This window comes from Mastigoproctus giganteus, chromosome 3 (genome assembly GCF_048544385.1).
Source record: "Mastigoproctus giganteus isolate SK-2022 chromosome 3, ASM4854438v1, whole genome shotgun sequence".
NCBI classification, from domain to species: Eukaryota; Metazoa; Arthropoda; class Arachnida; order Uropygi; family Thelyphonidae; genus Mastigoproctus; species Mastigoproctus giganteus.
In genome coordinates this window covers 248,010,592-248,029,524 of record NC_143577.1, presented here as the reverse complement: position 1 = coordinate 248,029,524, position 18,933 = coordinate 248,010,592, and the positions used below count along the sequence as shown (strand labels likewise).

At 35.3% G+C, this 18,933-nt stretch overlaps 1 protein-coding gene across 1 annotated transcript in view; it reads left to right on the top strand.

The window, feature by feature from the left end:
* Positions 1 to 18,933, top strand: part of LOC150089011 (cytochrome P450 315a1, mitochondrial-like) — a 76,215-nt gene that overhangs the window by 36,243 nt on the left and 21,039 nt on the right. The window contains exons 4-6 of the mRNA XM_090370377.1: positions 2,206 to 2,375; positions 6,483 to 6,649; positions 15,679 to 15,757. Of these exons, the coding sequence (XP_090226503.1) occupies positions 2,206 to 2,375; positions 6,483 to 6,649; positions 15,679 to 15,757 (416 nt within the window). The remainder of the gene's footprint in view (positions 1 to 2,205; positions 2,376 to 6,482; positions 6,650 to 15,678; positions 15,758 to 18,933) is intronic.

The following is an 18,933-nucleotide window of genomic DNA, read 5'->3' as shown; positions in this document are numbered from 1 at the left end:
TAAATTCCACTTTGATACAAAACGTGTCAATGACTTTTTTTTTTTTTTTTACTTGTGCTATAATGTACTGCAAATCCTACTAGATATACTAGAATTTAGACAAGTTGTTTTTTCAGCTTTTATTTGAAAAGCCAATATTTAAATTGATGTAAAAGTTGGCATCATGTTCCAGGTGAGTTGGAAAATCCCGAAACGAATTTTCTAAACAAAAGAAGTGCAAAAAATTAGCAGCGTTTTATACATTAGTAAATTTTTAAGACTTGACATGTTGGGAGACAAGGATGGCAAAAGGCAGGGTCTGCCCTCGTTGGGTGAAGGGACTGGGTTTGTAGCAAAGGGTACATCTGTGTAGAAGATGTGCGATAATATATGCTGATGCAAATATCAGTGGTATCTGTTCTGGTAAAACAACTAGCTGAGGGGAATCCCTATACGATTTTTTTTTAAATCGTTGCTAAAACAGGTAGATTTGATTCTTGTATTGTACTTTTATAACATAATACCGTTCCATTCGAGCATGCAAAGATTTGAAAAATATTAGGGGATGTTTATCACCTCTTCCTTATAAGCGCAAATTATATAGGAAGATATCACACTCAAATGCGTACAGGATACACATGCGTTTTTTTTTCTACGTCACTGAGTTAGCGGTCTTGAGCGATGGTAGAATATTTTCGCCAACAAACTCTGGTTTTTCATCCAGCAAACAGACCATACAACAGGTGCAATTTACAGGCATAATACATACATTGGCCAAAAAATATGAACCCTTATTCAGTATCAAATCAGGCAACCTCTGTTTCTAATAACAGCAAGTATAGTCCTGCATGGGTTCTCTAAGTTTTTGTGGGCCATGGTATAATTACTACAAAGTTGAAGACTTCACTGCCAAATAGCTCTCTCTGGCATATTCCACAGTCTCAGCTGGATTGAGGTCAGGTGACTGGGAACCAGGGAAGATGGTGACCATGTCATGTTCTCCGACCCATTTGTGCATGATGCACAGTTATTCATGAAGTGGCTGTCACCTTTGGGATAAAAGCATAATATTGCAGCATGCAGATCTAATTCAAAATTCCATGCCAACAGTAAAAGGTACACATTTTAAGCACACACCGTACTAGCATTGTTTTGTAAAGTTTTTCATTTTGAGCCATTGCTTGATAATCACTGAAGTTTGCTGTTATACAAAGGTCACAATGATGGTTGACAATTGTAACCAAAGCATGCTGCCCGAATCAGACCAGATGAATTATTCAGTTGGTCTGAAAATTGGCAGTTAAAATTCATTATTTTTAATTACATACTTGGATAATAATAATAATCCATCATTATCTTATTATTTGGCGAGTAACAATAAGACTTTGGAGTAGTTGTGCAATCTAAGTTTTCTCAACAGAGTAGCCAAGTGGCTAGAACATAAAACTGGATCTTTTTATTTTTTTTTTATCTGTGCTGTACAGTAATTTTGCTAACAGGGAAAAGGTATTTATTCAATTGTAAAAGACCTTGGTTACACCACACCTCAAATATTATATAAAGACTTCACTCCCATTTCAAAAGGGCATGGATCTGTTGAAAAAGGTGTAACAAAAAAGAGCTTGAAGGTTAATTATAAGAAGCTATTCAAAGTTATTGATAAGAAGCATTTTCAGAGGTGTAGGGAGGTGGGGGGAAGAGAGACATTTTGGCTTCACAATGGAAAAGTTTCAAGATTAGATGTCTGCATGGTGACTTGCTAGAGGCATTTGGAGCTTTGAAAACATTTGGTAAATTCTAATAATGGGAATTTTTTTTCTTTTTCATGATAGTTGCAGACTGGACATGAAAAACAATTCTTTTTTTGCCAAAAGATTATTAAGCATTGGAATAAACTGCTAACTAAAAAACACAAAAAGATAGCCTTCCAAATGTCCTATGGTAATAACAGGGATATCAATAAATTTGAGGAACTGAAAGGACTTGTTAAATCAATTTCGATATAATGTCAATGTTCAGCTGCTCTTTTTAGATTCTGTTGTAGAAGAAAACAATTTATAAACTTTCATCTAAAAGTTTATTAAATAAATTTGTATTCATTATCAGAAACAAAATATTTATCTACATTTTCATGGGTTCTCATCTTGTACTTTAGTTTCATGTTAAATGAATGAGGTGGAAAAAAAAAAAAACGCTTGTTCTTTAATTTATACTGATATATTTCAGCACAGGAACATGTAGAAAAAAGCATGAAGGAAATCCAAGAAAGTATGAAGTCAGGGGAGCCGGTCAGAGGTGTGATGAGTAGGCTGCTGGAAAGCATTAAAGATATGGACAACAAGGAAACTTACCTGTTACGAATTATCACCGACTTGTTCATTGCTGCTGCAGACACAGTAAGTATTAACTACATTCAGTTAACAAGGGTGTGATAATACACTGATGTCCAAAAGTTAAACAATCGTAAAAGGAATACTGCAAACATTCTTTTCTGAAACTGTTTAACTCATTTTACTTTTATAATTAGGTCACCTCCTTAGAGCATTCCAGACATTGCAATCATATATTAAGATAGTGACCATGCAGGGCAGTCCACATTTCTATTAACCCCCTCCCATCGAGGGGGTTAATAGAAATGTGTTAATAGAATGGGGCACTAGAAATGGAGTCCTATGTGCCATGGCATTACTGCTCATTGCAATCAAGTCCACACTGCCAAAAGTTTGATCCTCTGATACAAAAATCATATTTTGATGCCAGTGATCCTTTACCCATACGTACAAAAAGGACAGGATTATCATAATGTAAAAATACATAAATGTTTTGAGATAAACATATTAATCTACATAAAAAAAAAAATCATAACCAAGTTTTATTTACAGGACTTCGTATGAAATTTATTCAAGCTATCCACTTCCACAACAATGGATGGAAGTTTGTTCCAGCCATCACCAACCCACTGTCTAAAGGCAAATTTCTACGCATCTATTCTGCAACCTCAATTTGAATTTATGCCCCTTCACATGTTTAGTCTTAACAAAAGGAAGAATCCTATCAGCATTGAGCCTGCTCAATTCATTCAAGGCCTTAAACACTTCAGTCAGATCTCACATGTGCCTAGGTCCCCAGACACTGCAATTTAGAGAACTGAAGCCTTTCTTGTAAGATCACCCCTTTATTCCCTTTATTCCCCTAAGCAATTTCATTGCCCTTCTCTGCACTTATTCCAAGATCTCTAGTTTTCTAAAATGAGTCCTCCAGACCTGTATGCAGTACTCAAGGTGTGGCCTGACCACTGTCTTATACCAGGACTAGCCAACCACATTATTTTTTGTGGACAGATGATTTCTATACTACTGACTACATCAGTGGGAAATCATTCACTAGCTGCACTAGGCATAACAAATAACAAGAAATATAATACTAGACCAGCTATAATTCCCTGAATCCCCACCACTCCTTCCTTTCTTAAAATTGGAAACTCTGCAGTAAAAGTAATTGATTTACAGTGCAACAATGAATTAAAACACATTCACGCAATGACATCAAAAATCAACTTTTACAACACATGTGATAGCGGAAAAGTATCCCAAATTAAAATTTTTTGCACAAAAATTGTGAGCACCTTCTGATCCACATATGTTTGACAATTTATTTTAAAAAATGAAATTTAAAAAAAGTAAATATCGAGCTTCAATAACAGATGAAAATCTGGAAAATCAATTAAGATGTGCAACTACCAATATTGAAGTAAATTTTAAAAAATTGAGTAATCGCAAAGAAAAGCAAATATATCATTGATGTAGATATATAATAAAAATGAATGAATAAAATAATTTTTATGGCATTTGATTTTTTTTATTTTTAAAAGATTGTTTTATTTTATGTATGGCCCGCGGAAAATTGTAGTTTGTCAAGGTGGCCCGCAGAACGATTTGGGTTGGCCAGGCCTGTCATAACAATGGGATAATCACCTCCTTATCCCTGCTAGCAAAATTTCTGTATATCATTGAAAAAAATTCATGAACTGTCCTGGCAACTGTCTACAATGCTCAGAGAACTTCATAACTGACTGCACAATTACCCCCAGGTCTTTTTAATTTTCTACTACCCTAAGTGTAGTACCATAAAGTTGGTATCTTACTGTGAGTTGACTGCTATCCATATGCACTATTTTGCATTTGTCAATGTTAAACTTCAATTGCCATTTCTTAGTTATTTCATTTTTAGCCTAGCAGAGTGTACTATACTGAAATCAGTGACCAAAGTCCAAAAACTATCCTTAGAAGTTCAACAACAGTTCGGGAGTTCTAAAATTAAACATTTGACATGTACAAAACCTGCTGCTATGCAAAAATAAAAAATAAAATTTTTTCCTTCCAAAATTATGTAACAATGGATGATAGTACATAGGCTCTGTTTTCCAATAATACTCCCATCTCGGATATGAAACAATACCTGAGAATAGAATGAAACCCAAAAACTTTTCATCTCACTTTCCTCAATTTGAATTTATGCCCACCTGAGAGGGCATAAATTCAAATTGAGGAAAGACAGATGTAGGATGGAGGTGCGGAAATTTGCCTTTAGCCAGCGGGTGGTTGGTTGGTGGAACAGACTTCCATCCCTTGTAGTGGAGGTTGATAGCCTAAATAAGTTTAAGGCTCAGCTGGACAGGTATTTTGAACGAACCGAGGGGTGAAGTGGAAGTGGGTTTTTTTTTTTTTTTTTTTGGCTGATGCTGCATAAGCTTGCTTTCTTGCATCAAATGCCTCTACTAATGCTAATGCTAATTAGTATCTTTCCATTGTTGCATTCTTCCTTTCACTGTTTCTTGACTATTCATAACCTGATGAGCATATAAATTTGTCTGGTTCACCATAAGGTTTATGACATCTTCATTTATAAATTTATAATAAATGCGGGTTAGAGAAGCTTTACCATTTTTCATTATACTGTCAATATTTTGGATACCGGATGAATCCATGAAAGTTTCCTTCTGAGATGGAGAAATGTTGAACGTCAATGACTTTTACTTACTAACACCAGCAGAACCTTCTTCATATTACCCTTATGTACCTGCCGTATCCATCGTGTCAATATTTCATTTCATTTCCACTGTCAATATCAGGCTCTGAAACTGTATCTGGTACGTAATCATCGTCACTATCGCTAGAAAATGGCCCATAGTCACTTTCCTCCAACATTCTTTGCAACTCTTCGTCACTAAGTCCATGATCACCCATTTTCACACTAGAAAATAAAACTTGAGACCGTGACGGAAACACTTCAATGTCAACAATGTAACCTGAAAAGTAATAAAATTGGCGGGTAGTTGTAAATGAATCATATGTGATTCATGGATGTGGAGGGGTAAATTTGTATTCACAAGTCTGGGCATCACATATGATGTATAGAAAAAAAAAAAAAAAAAAAAAAACACTATATACAATATACAAAATAGCTATATGTACATAACTTATGTACACACCTTAATTAATCTGACAGTTTCATATCTGGACTTCTGAGGTCATACAAATGTAATGTATGGGGACAGTGAATGCATTAAACGCCAATTGCACAAAAGCATAACACTATTTGAGCAAAACTCGCCATACTAACTCACAATGAATTAGTTCAGCAGTATCTAATGGCCAGTTTGGAAACTTTTGACTTGCACCTAGTATCATGAAACTTTATTCTCAATCACACAATATATTTTTTTAATTTAAAAGCTTTTCTTTAACGCAAAGTGATCTCTTCGGTTAAAATAGTAGAAATGTGTATCCATAAAATATCTAGATCCTGAATGCATATAATACTTATGCACTCTGTACTTTGTAGAATAAGGTAACACTAGAACCAGAAATTTGATATTGTTAACCTCAGAACAAATCAATGATTTTAAATACATAATTAAAAAAAAAAAAAAATCCAGAACCTTAATAAATGTGACTTCACCAAGGCCTGCCACTTGGGTAAAACACAAAGGGATAGATATTCACTCTTTTTCTCTCCATCAACTGAACTTTTGCCAATTGGGTAAAACACAAAGGAGAAGGGGGGGGGGAGAAGAATTTTTCATTATTCTAACAGGATTCCTCTGCAGTATATCTTAGTTCCATCATATCTTCTTAAATGCATAACATCTGGAATTAATGTTTCATTTTCACTTGCCTTGCATTCGGATACATAAATATTTCCATGACTAACACCTTTAATCATTAGATTTTTACAGTCTGCTTCCATTCCCAATTTTTAACTTAATCTTTATGATGAAAACATTTGCAATATACAAGGCAAAAAGCAATTAGTCCAAAATCAAGATTTAAATTCTTGCAAGGATGTATGGATGCCTTGGGACAAACAAAGTTGAACCTCAAATATAGAGTTCATTTTCACAACTATATCTTCTAAACTCTGTAATATTCAATGAGAAGAATTGTTATTCAACTTATCCAAACCATACTTATATTAACAGCTGGACAATTACATCTTTCCAGACAACACACGCTACTCAGTGGATGCTGTACCTTATGGCAAAACACCCTCAATGTCAAGAAGACCTTCTGAAAGAAATTAAGCAGGTAATATTACCAGGAGAAAAGATAGATGCAAAACATTTAGTAAAGCTCTCTTATCTTAGAGGAATTATAAAGGAATCGCTTAGGTAGGTTTTATGATAGACTTCTTTATGTTTTGATTTGTTTTCATACTTTTCCTTTTATCACCGGACAATAAAAGCAACTCTGTGGAATAGATGTTTAAAATTTAAGCAGTAAGTGATAACATAATTGATTATACTAATATTTATACGTTACTGTGGACCAGTTCAAGTATTTAGTCAATGGAGCAGCATTAAAGACCAGAAGTTGTTTCTAGACTGGAAATTAAGAGAATAGTTAAGCAATGTACAATTTAACCATAATTGAGATGACTGTCCATCAAATTGTTAGCAACTGATTTCAAAGGAAATTTTTGCATTCAATGTTTTGTTTTGGCACCATAAATCAATTTATAGTATTTATTACTATGTATTTAAATGTAGCAGAGATTTAATTACAAATTGGATAAGAAAAAAATAAATAAATACACATCTTTGAACTGTTCTGGAATTTTTTACCAACTCAGTCCCACATCCTTTGATTTTGATTGAATTCTTCTAAACTTGAAGTCTTTTTGATGTATAATTTTTAAAAGGTATTCAGGAGAAACATTTTTTCCCCCTTACTGGTTGGTTGTATTTTGCATTATATTGTTTACTGTTCAAAGAGCTAACCAACCAGCCAGATAATAAACCCTTTTAACCTGGGGGGGTTCCCCCCTGGGGGAGGGAAAGAGTAGCTGATTTGAGGTACCTCCTTCCTATGAAACCAGTGCAAACAGCAAAGATTAGCTTAACTCTTTTAATATCCACTGGAAAAAAACTGTATTTGTGGCATGGAGTGGAATATTAATCAGATTTAGAGAAGTTACACTGAGAGTATTCAGAGAATTCAGTTATAAGTAATAATAATTCTACTTATTTTCTATAGACTAGCTTTATTATTATTTTTTTCTTTGCACTTGTCCATCTGAATGTACAAATGCTCCAAGACTGGTAATGGTGGGGAATTGCTTTTATATTCTATTAATTCTGTTTGCAAGAGCTTACTAAGTGGCAGATAATTAAAATTTGCACACATACCTGTTTTTGATATGGCTGAAAGAATCGGGTTTTCACTTTTTTTCTCTCTCTTTTTTTTTTAATCTGGCAACCAGGAAGTAGTTTCTTAAGATGGACCTCTATAAAACTAAATCACACGCGGGAAGACTGCATTACTGAGATGATGCCATTGTTTACATACTTAATTCTGTTGCATTTTTTGCATAGTTCTTTTTTTTTTTTACTGTCCATAAAGTTATCGATAATGTCCATTTGTTGATCTGTGACAATTTACATCTAGTTTAATGTAATTAAGAAATAATGCAAACTCCATAAATGAAATATTTAAGGCAATATGGCTATTAGAAAAGAGTAGCAAAGAGGATACTGTCCATTAAAGCACCCCCATCTGGATTAGACAAACCCAGTCTTTTTTTTTGCAGAAGTGAGAAGATTGCAGTTGTAAGCTGGATCAAACATATTAAGCTTATTTAATAGTACCTTGCTACCCAGCAAATGGTGCTTCATAAGGATCAGTTAGTTTCGGCTTGTTGATATAACCCAGCTTTATGTGCAATGAACATCTTAGTGTATCTAAGTTCTCCACTGTGTCTATAACTTAGATCAGATAATGGAGAGTGAAATGGCAAGAATCCTGCAGTTTTGTGGTATATTACTTTTGCATTATTTTTTGCTATTTTGGTCATTTAGAAAGGAATCTAAAATAGCAAAAAATAAGAGCACATTAGTGTTAAATAAGCTTAACGTGTTTTCTGCAGCCTACAATTAGTGTTTCCAACATAATGTAAAAGAAGACCGGGTTTGTCTCATCTAGATGGGGGGGGGTTATGAACAGTATCCTCCACATTGTGCTTTTTTGTGATCACCAAATAATTGTTATTTATGGAACTTTGTCTATTATGAATTTTTTTTGTATCATATCTAGCAAGAGCTGCTGATGAAAAACTCATGTTTCATTTTCATCATCCAACTGAATGACAACCCATTTGATGTGTATTTGTGCCAAGTGGCAGCATGTTTAATATATGGAATCACTATGAACTCCATCGATTAGACATGGAGTCTACAGTGACTATACTGTGGAAAGAGAGAAAGAGAGAGAAGAATCTGATTATGTATATAGGGTAGTAGTGCCTTTTGTAGCAATTTAAGAACCAATGAGGAGACTGTAATAGGCTGAAAAATGATTGATTCTGAAATGACACAGTTTAAGTATCCAATCCACTAAGGAAAATAAACAACTGAATTACTGGCAACTATTAAATAACTTATGTATTATCTCAAATTAATCATAATTTAATTAATTATAAAATCACTGCCAGCTAATTATCCTTTTTAAATAAAAAGGGCAACTGAATTTAGAGATTCTTGTTTTTTTTTTCCCACCTGACACATTTTCATAACAGAATGAAAACCAGATTTCATTCAGTATTTTTATAAGCCAAAAGTCTGATAATCAAATTTCATTTTCAATGGTAGCCAAATTAACAAGTTTAATGAGTACTTTATAATTGATTTTTGATATATAATAACTCAGCTCTCCAACTTGGAGTTTTATAAATACTTTATAAAAATGACTATGTTCTAGATATAGGTGGTTAGTTTACTGTATGCATTTCAAATCATGATGCATACAGTAAATAAAAGATTACTGGGAAGTTGTCTCAAAGTAAACATTTATATTTAAATTATAAATTGTAATTTTGTAGAAAAGGCAAGATCCTCTCCGAGTGAAAATCATGTTGAATACAAACTACAATTTAGATATAGCACCACCTTAGAACTTAAAAAAAAAAAAAAAAAAAAAAAAAAATGGCGTTAGCTTCATGGAAATGTGAAATGAAAATACCGAATAAAATAAAACTGATTTTATTAAGCTTAAATTGTATTTTATCATTTCACATGAAGTTATTAACTAAATGAAACACAACCACACTGCTCGACATATGCGAAGTAACTGAACAAAGGGTCTTCAAAACAAATGACATCATCCCACTGAACACTCGATAACTCTGCTTCACACTGCTTGAAACCAGTTCAAACAGGTTACGGGTGGATAGGCCAATAACACAACTGCACTGCTCGACAGATGCAAAGTAACTGAACCTTACTTTAACAAGTTGTTCAATTCTCGAAACTAAAAACCTGATTTTAAATCTATTTATATATCCTTGTAGAGCAATGCGGTTGTGTTGTTGTGGTGACACAACAATTTTGTTGCTCAATTGTACGCAACTTGTTGCATCACTGCTATTGAGAGTGAAAGTAACTAATGCGCAACAGGAAAGGACCAAAATGTAAACTTTTAGTTTTTTCAAAAATAATATTAAATACCAAAATTTCAAATTTTTTCTTGCATATTCGTCAATGGCACTATATACCCGACAAAATAAATATAGATTGTTTATACTTTTGTCTGTTAGTTTCGGAGATATAACAGCGGTTAGACGTTTCACTTTTTGTGACACCCTGAACGCCCTAGTGTATCCCCAGTATAGATGTTATTCACGTAAAAAAATATATATGTATTATTATCACAAAGCTTTTTTGAACTATGCCAAGGTGATCATCAAGGCATGTGTTCCATCGCATGCACATTAGCATTAGCATTTAGCATTACTAGAGGCATTTGATGCAAGAAAGCAAGCTTATGCAGCATCAGCCAAAAAAAAAATAAAGTAAAATAAATAAATAAAAAATAACCACTTCCACTTCACCCCTCTGTTCGTTCGAAATACCTGTCCAGCTGAGCCTTAAACTTATTTAGGCTATCAACTTCCACGACAAGGGATGGAAGTCTGTTCCACCAACCAACCACCCACTGGCTAAAGGCAAATTTCCGCACATCTATCCTACATCTGTCTTTCCTCAATTTGAACTTATGCCCTCTCAGGTGATTATTCTGAGCAAGAGGAAGAATCCCATCAGCATTGAGCATGCTCAAACCATTCAAGGCTTTGTACACCTCTATCAGATCTCCTCACTGGTGCCTAGTCTCCAGACACTGTAATTCGCAAAACTTAAGCCATTCTTCGTAAGAGCACCCCTTTGTTCCATTCACTAATCTTGTTGCTCTTCTCTGTACGCGTTCCAGCAGCTCTACATCCTTCTTGAAATGAGGCCTCCAGGCCTGTATACAGTACTCTAGGTGTAGCCTGACCATTGCCTTATACAAGGAAATAATCACCTCCTTACCCCTGCTAGAAAAATTCCTATATATCATTGACAATACACCATGAGCTACTCTTGCAGCCCGTCTGCACTGCTCAGAGAACTTCATATCTGCCTGCACAACCACCCCCAGGTCCCTTTCATTCTCTACCACTGTCAGTGTAGTACCACAGAGTTGATACGTTGCTCTGGGGTTGCTGTTTCCCATATGTAGTACTTTACATTTGTCAATGTTAAACTTCATTTGCCACCTCTCAGCCCATCTGCTCAACCTTTCCAGATCCTGTTGCAGCAGCATAGTGTCAGTAGTGTCCTTGACAACCCTGCCAACCTTCGTATCATCTGCAAACTTGGACATTAAGCTTGATATACCATCATCAATATCATTTATAAATACAGAGAACAATAAAGGACCCAATACTGAACCCTGAGGGACTCCACTAATAACATTAGTCCACGATGAGCAGTGTCCATTGATTACCACTCTCTGTCTTCTCCCCCTCAACCACTCCTTTATCCATAGCAGCAATTTGCCTACAATGCCACACTGTTCCAATTTGTGCAGCAGTCTTCCATGTGCAACAGTATCAAAAGCCTTTCTAAGATCCAAGTATATAATATCAAAGTTATTCCCTGCATCCAGTTCTTTTGTGACTGCATCATAGTATCCAATCAAATTGGGCAGGCAAGACTTCCCCTTAACAAAACCATGCTGTGTCCGAGCTATAACTGAAGTCTTGTCTAGATGATCCTGCAGTGCTTCTTTAACCAGTGCCTCCATTAATTTTCCGGGAACAGAAGTTAAACTCACAGGTCTATTAATTACTTGTGTCAGCCTTTGATCCTCCCTTGTGAATTGGGGTCACATTTGCACATCTCCAGTCCATGGGTAGCTCCCCTGAGTCCAAGGAAGCTCTCATAATTATGGCTAAGGGTTTGCTTACTTCCTTTGCTGCCTCCTTTAATATAACTGGATAGATCCCATCCACCCCAGGTGCCTTTCTTGTGTTTATCTTCAACAATTTCTCCTCCACTTTACTCTCAGTTATTGCAAGATTCTCTAGCTTACTGCTAGAGTTGAATACACCTCTGGCATTCCCCTCGCTGAATAACTCCTCATGTGTGAATGTCGATGCAAAATATTCATTTAGTTTGTTAGCTACCTGAGCAGGGTCATCAACAGTTGACCCATCGATATCAAGTGGACCAATCTGATTCATCCCCTTCCTTCTAGAGTTTACATAAGTAAAGAACTCTTTGCTGTTTTTCTTCGCATCCCTTGCCAAGGATCTCTCGTAATCTGCCTTCGTCTGCCTAACCTCCTTTGTAACTTGGTTACAGATCAACTTGTATCTATCATAGGCTTCTGTGTCACGTGTTAATTTGTATGTATCCCATGCATATTTCTTCTCTGCCATATGCCTCATTAGTTCATCTGACATCCATTTAGGCCTAAACCTTGAACAATATTTCTTAGTTGGTATGCAAAGCCCAGTAGCTTGCAAGATAAGTTCTTTGAATGCTTCCCGTTTTGAATTTGCTGTTGGTAACATCATCAGTTGATCCCACTGTACAGAATTTAAATACTGTCTCAGTCCATCGTAGTCGCCTTTACGAAAGCAATACCCCTTCCCTTTACCCCTAATGGTAGTTACCTCTTTGAGTAACTCCCACTTCAGAACACTGTGATCACTGCCACCTAGTGGTTCATTTATCTGTAGATTTTTAATGCATGAAGAATCACTGCTGATAATCAAATCAAGAGTATTACTCCCTCTAGTTGCCTCCCGAACATGCTGATGTAGAAAACAATCATCCAATAAATCCACAAAAGCCTTGCTAGTGTGTGAGTGACCAGCCCCCAAATTCCAGTCAATATCTGGGAAATTAAAATCCCCCATTATAAGACTCTCTGATTTACTGGCCCACTCTATTTCTCTGTACAGTTTCTTATTATACCCATCAGAGTCATTAGGGCTATAGCACACTCCTACTCTCAATTTTGATCTCCCAATGCTTATGTCACACCAAACTGACTCGACACTGCACTGTCCAGTGATGTCGACTGGCTTCACTTCCTTGGATTTTATGTGTTTCTTAACTAACAGCATAACCCCTCCTCCCTTCCTATCCTGTCTATCCTTTCTGTAGACAGAATAGGAAGGGAGTAGACATTGTACTCCCCAAATTCCAGTTCTGCATTCCTTATATCTGTGTGACACCACATCTCTGAAATCCCAACAATATCTGCCTTTGATGTTTTGAGCAATAACTCAAATTCATCAAATTTATTTACTAAACTCCTAGCATTGGTGTACACGCAAGTATACATGCACCTGCTCTTCCTCTTAGCCACCCTAACCCAACCCATATGTTTACTTGTACCCCCATAATTCCCAGCAGTCTCTGTAATATCCTGCATCTTATTTTCCAGGCTGCTGCTCATTCCAATAGAAGCAGTGCAAGAATCACTTTCTCCTCTGCCAGTGGCTACTGTTAATCTATTAGACCTTGTATCCCCACAATCTAGCAGTTTTCCGACCCACCTAACACTGCCTCAATAGCATCAGCAAACATTCTTGCACCCTTTATATTTAAGTGTATCCCATCCCTGTAGAAGCAGTCTCTCCTTTTAACAAGTACAGACCAGGCTGAAAAAAATTCTACCCCTTGAGCCCTGCACAATCTTTCCAGGGCCGAATTGATCGACAGGGCTCTCATCATATACTACCTCCTATCGTGTCTGATCAGAATTGCAGACACTTTCAAATTCAACCCTAATTCTCGGCTTTTTTTCATCAGTGACCTGTACTTGTTAAGTAATTCCACCGGTCTCCTACTCTTAATATCATTAGTGCCAACGTGTACAACTATATCACCTTTTGTGCCCTTAAAAGATGATATCCGCTCTACAACGTCATCAACCTTTGCCCCTGGCAGACATACCCTGGTCCTGTTCCACCTATCCTTTTTACAAAGCATGTTTCCCATTTCCCTGACGATAGAGTCACCAACAACTACTAGTTCCTTTGGGACCAGTGCATTCTGCCTTGGGGGTTGCCGCTGTGTTGCGCGATGACCAAGTGCAAGCTCTGGCATTGGTGTGGGCAGCTGAGAGCTTGATGGGCCCCTCACTTGTAATCCTTCGAGGGCATCCACCCTGTCCTTCAAGCTCTCATATAGGCCCATAACAACGCTGAGTTGTCACCTGATTTCCTTACACTCCTTGCATCGCGCACATACAAAGACATCCCCCATGGCAGTATCATGCCCCATACCTGACTGCTCCGCAAACATCAAGCAAATAGTGCATCTTAAAAGGCTGTGATTCAGAGGGCAGCTGCCCCCCTCAGTTCTCCCCTGAGCCACAGCATTCCCATTAGCTGTTCATTCCCATTCCCATTGAGCCTTTTGCTTTGCTGCTCTGGTTTGAGTCATGATTTCGATTTACTTTCAATAAAATTTCAATTTCACATCCTGAAGCACCCAGAAATATGCTGAAGAAAGCTTCATGATTATAGTTTTTCTATAGTTAGACAATGGTACTTAAGATGTCATTTGTACCTATCTATTAGAGCCAAGTAATCATGACAAATATTTTAATAAATATGCATCACCTTACAAACTATACCAGGTTCTTGTTCACATACACAGTGAGTAAAAACAAAGGGTACGAATTTTCCTTTCTATAACTGCTGACATGTTTTAAGAGTCATCTCTATTCTAGTGTCTAGCATTCTATAATTCTCACAGCCTATTGTTCTCCAATGTCTCTCCCTCACACAACATTACTCCCTACTTAATCTTACAGTTGAAAAGCCAATTCCACAGTTCCTCTAGGTTTCTTCCCTTATTTCTATTTAAATCAATCTCATTAAATTTCTTGATGTTTTCTTTCATGCTTTATTTTCTCTTCCACCTCTTATTATAACAAAGTTCCTATATTATATTCCTGGATACACACCAGCATGTTCTATGATGATTTAATTTATTTTACATTCCCTTTAGTCGTGTTTGTTGATTTCATCTATACACAGTTAAAGGGAACCATAGAATCTAAACTGGCAGAGCATCCAGTGGGGTGCATCCAGGCACATAGTGATATGCAATTTAGCTGTAATAGGATGGGAAAGAGACTGAAAAGGAAATATAAAAGAAAACTTTTTGAAGATATTTAACAAGTCACTTTAAACAGAAATAAGAGGAGAAACATAAGGGAAACTATGGAATAGGCTTTTCGACATTAAGATTAAGCAGGGAGTAATGGAGTGTGTGCAAAGGGATGCTGGAAAAACAATAGGCTGTGGGAATGCTAGACACTGGATGAGCAATGGCTCTTAGCATATGTCAGTGATTGAGAAAGGAAAATTTGTAACCTAACCCTTCTCATTGACTATGGGCGTGAGCAAGAACCTGTACAGGGTTTATAACATGATGTTCATTTATGGATATCACCCACAAAGAAAACATGTCAATTAAAGCCATGATTAAGAGATTTAGACTGATTCACAAACATCTACTCTATAGTATATCATTAATCAAAGTACTAAAATAATGCAAAATGCTTTTTAATCTTTTAATAACAGAGGATGTTCATAAATCTTTTAATAAATTTTTTAATCTTTTAATAACAGAGGATGTTTATAAAAATCACCTGGTTATGCAGTAATTATGTCTGGTTATTATGGGAAAAAAATCAACAGTTTTGTTTGTTACAAAATATTCAAAGTAATGTATATATTTCTGTGTAAGAGCCAGTGCACTAGAAATCCTAATCTTCACTCCAATTAAATTCTTGTTATAATTTGCAATTTTTTTTATCATCTTTCTTCCTTTCCTGTTTTCGCTCTCTTTCTCTGTAGATTGTATCCTGTTGCTCCTTTCCTGACAAAGATACTTGATAAAGATGTGGAAGTTGATGGTTATAATGTTCCTTCTGGGGTAAGGAAACTTAATTATATTAAATAGAAAGTTCCTGATAACTTCAGTATACATAAAAAGCTAAGAATTGCTTTTTTTAAAAATGCTTTAAACATGATATAAAATGCTTTCAAATTCTCTGTAATTTGGCATTTTTGATGTGTCATTTTAGTAAAGGACTTGAACTTCAGAATTTTCTCAATGCATACATAACTGCCAACTTTTAGAAATTGAAATAAGAACCACTTTTAACAGAGATCCATCTTCTTGCCAGAATGCTATTGTTTCTTCCATATGAATAATAATAATTATAATAATACAGTGTCATGCAGTGCAATACAACAATTGCATGTCATAATGAAATTAAGTATATTACGAATTCTTTAAAGTTATTTGCTTAAAATGTGTGCTCTAAAAGTGTTTTGTTCAATTGAACAATACTGGTTACCAGGAACTTCCATACAAAAAAGGAAGTGTAGTGAACACATGAAAACATACAAAAAAGCCAAAAATTATTAATTAATACTACTGCAAAATCACAGCAAAAAATGAGACAAAACATTCATAGATTTCATTTAAGCAACCATAAGTTCTAGGATACGGCCTCTGTAGCCAAGTGGCCAGGAGCGGGAGTGCAATAGCACACGCTCTTTGAGTAGACCAGGGTTCAAGCCCCTGACTGCTAAATACTGCCAACCTGCAGTGGACTAGTGCGGCAGATTATGGTCCATTTCCCTCAACATGAATCATTAAGGAGGCTTCCATCCCCCAGTGGATTGATAATGGCTGCAGTTTACCTTTTTTTTTTTTTTTTTTTCTTTTAAGTTCTAGGATTGTAGGATACAGTTTTTATTACATTACAGAATTTGCATGCACTGCATCCTGGTTCCATGATGCACAGACTAAAAGGTAGATATTTTATAAAAACTTCTCCAATATAAATATTCATACCTGTAAAAACATATACAAAATATGAGATGTATTTCTTCACTGACTGACTTGATATGAAACACAAAGTAGCTATCTTCACTTTCTTTAAGAAATCTGCATTGAACACCAATTCATGATGAAGACCTAGTTTTCTTCATTTTAAAAATAAAATGCATTATAACATTTTATTTGACAAAAGTGATTGGAATTTGATTCATTTTGACAAGAACTGAAAATGAACCTCAAGTAAAAACATGAAAGAAATTAGAATACTTTCCTTGCATACCCAGAGAAACTATTTAATTGCAGAGCTAGAAAGGAAGGACCACTTCAACTAAAACCACAGCTTCACTTTTCTGCAAAGTGAAGTTGTATACAATTTTTCATACCCATCATTAAATTAACATTTTTATAACCCTTTAAGTCTCCTTCAAAACTCTTTTCCATTAAAAAATACATTAAGAGAGAGATCAATAAGTGACAGTAACCTATACTTTTATTTTACCGAGTATTAATTGCTAATATAATTACACTGATCATTAGTGCTTCAGTATTTGGTCGGCCTGTATTGGGCAAACATAACAGCAATATGTATTTGAAAAACAATACAAACTCAATGCTTTATATATATATATATATATATATATATATATACAGTCAAACTTGGTTATAACGAGCATCAAGGGACTGACAAAATTTCCTCGTTATAACCGTTACTCACTATATCAAATCCCTGGGGCCATTAAAAAACGAACACTTTATATCAGTGTTAAATCTACCTCCTATTTTTTTTTGAATTCTCAATAACTTTATAAAAAGATAGATTCAAAAAACAAAAGAAATATTAGAGAGAAAAAAATAATATAAGTATATAACTACATATGATTTGTATTAATATGCTTGTATAAACTACAATATACTTAATATTAAACACAATTTGTCTGTAATTTTAAAACCATATACTTAATACAAAATGCATTTTTATTTCTCTGTAATTAAAAGCAATACTATTTAATAATAAACACGATTTCAATTAGTTTTATTTATGAATCTTAAACTGATGTTTGTTTTAATGATTTCACTTTGATATTTAAGTTTCCCCTTAAAACACTCAATGTGTTAAAAGTCTCATTACTTCTTCAGTTCCTTCAAAAAAATTGACTAATGTGCACACCTTGAGCTTGTCGGCAGATTCTGATTCACTTTCAATTGTCATCATATCATCAACACAATCATCATCTTTACCATCGTTGTTATCGTCTTTGTTGAACACAGCATCTACAATGTCACTCTCTGTAGGAAGACCACTAGTTAATAAGCTGTCAGACTTGTACAAATTCATCGATGTTATCTGTATTAAATCCTACAACATTGTTACGTAGCAACCATTCGGATAATTATTATTATTAGCTTTATGGCGCAAGGAAGCCTGAGGCTTATACTACACCAGGCAAAAAAAAAAAAAAAAAAAATTCTGAATTACCCTGAAAGAGAGAGAGAATCACCAAGAAAGAGAAGAATGATGATATCCAGCTCAGGACCTGGGTGTGCCAAACCCATACTCACCAGATGTGAGCCCCTGGGGTTAATAATGGTAAGTTGTTTTTCTATCTTCTTCATCCACAATTGAAATTTCATTTGAATTTAATTTCGATTTCTTGAAGCAATTTGATATGGTCGTAGAAGTAACGTTGTTCCACGTACCATTCAATAAATTTATAGCACCCAATATCACTACAGACTCGGTAAGTTTCTGTTCTCTTTGACTGATCAAATGTAGAACTAGAAATCTTTTATAAAAAACTTTCAAACTCTTGATTACACCTATGTACATTGGTTGTAAAATTAATGTCGCATTGGGAGGCAGAAACACTAGCTTTGTTGGACAAATTTTGAATCTGGGGATGTGCAGGACAGTTATCAACTAACAATGAAATATTTTTCTTCTTTTTGAATAGCCTCTTATTCCAATCATTTACGTATTGCCGAAAAATATCCAAAGTCATCCAAGCTTTCTTGTTTGCAGTGTAACCCACAGGAAGTTTACTAAGTTTTTGAAACACCGAGGTTTTAACAATTTTCCGATAACAAACAGTTTTTTTTTAAATCAGTTCCTGTCATATTTGCATATACGAGCACCATCAAGTGAGCCTTTGATTTTTTTCCACCAACACATTTTTCCCCTTTGAATTTAAATGTATTGTCAGGTGTCAAATTATAAAAAGGTCCTGTTTCATTGGCATTGTAGATGTCTTCGTCACTGAAAT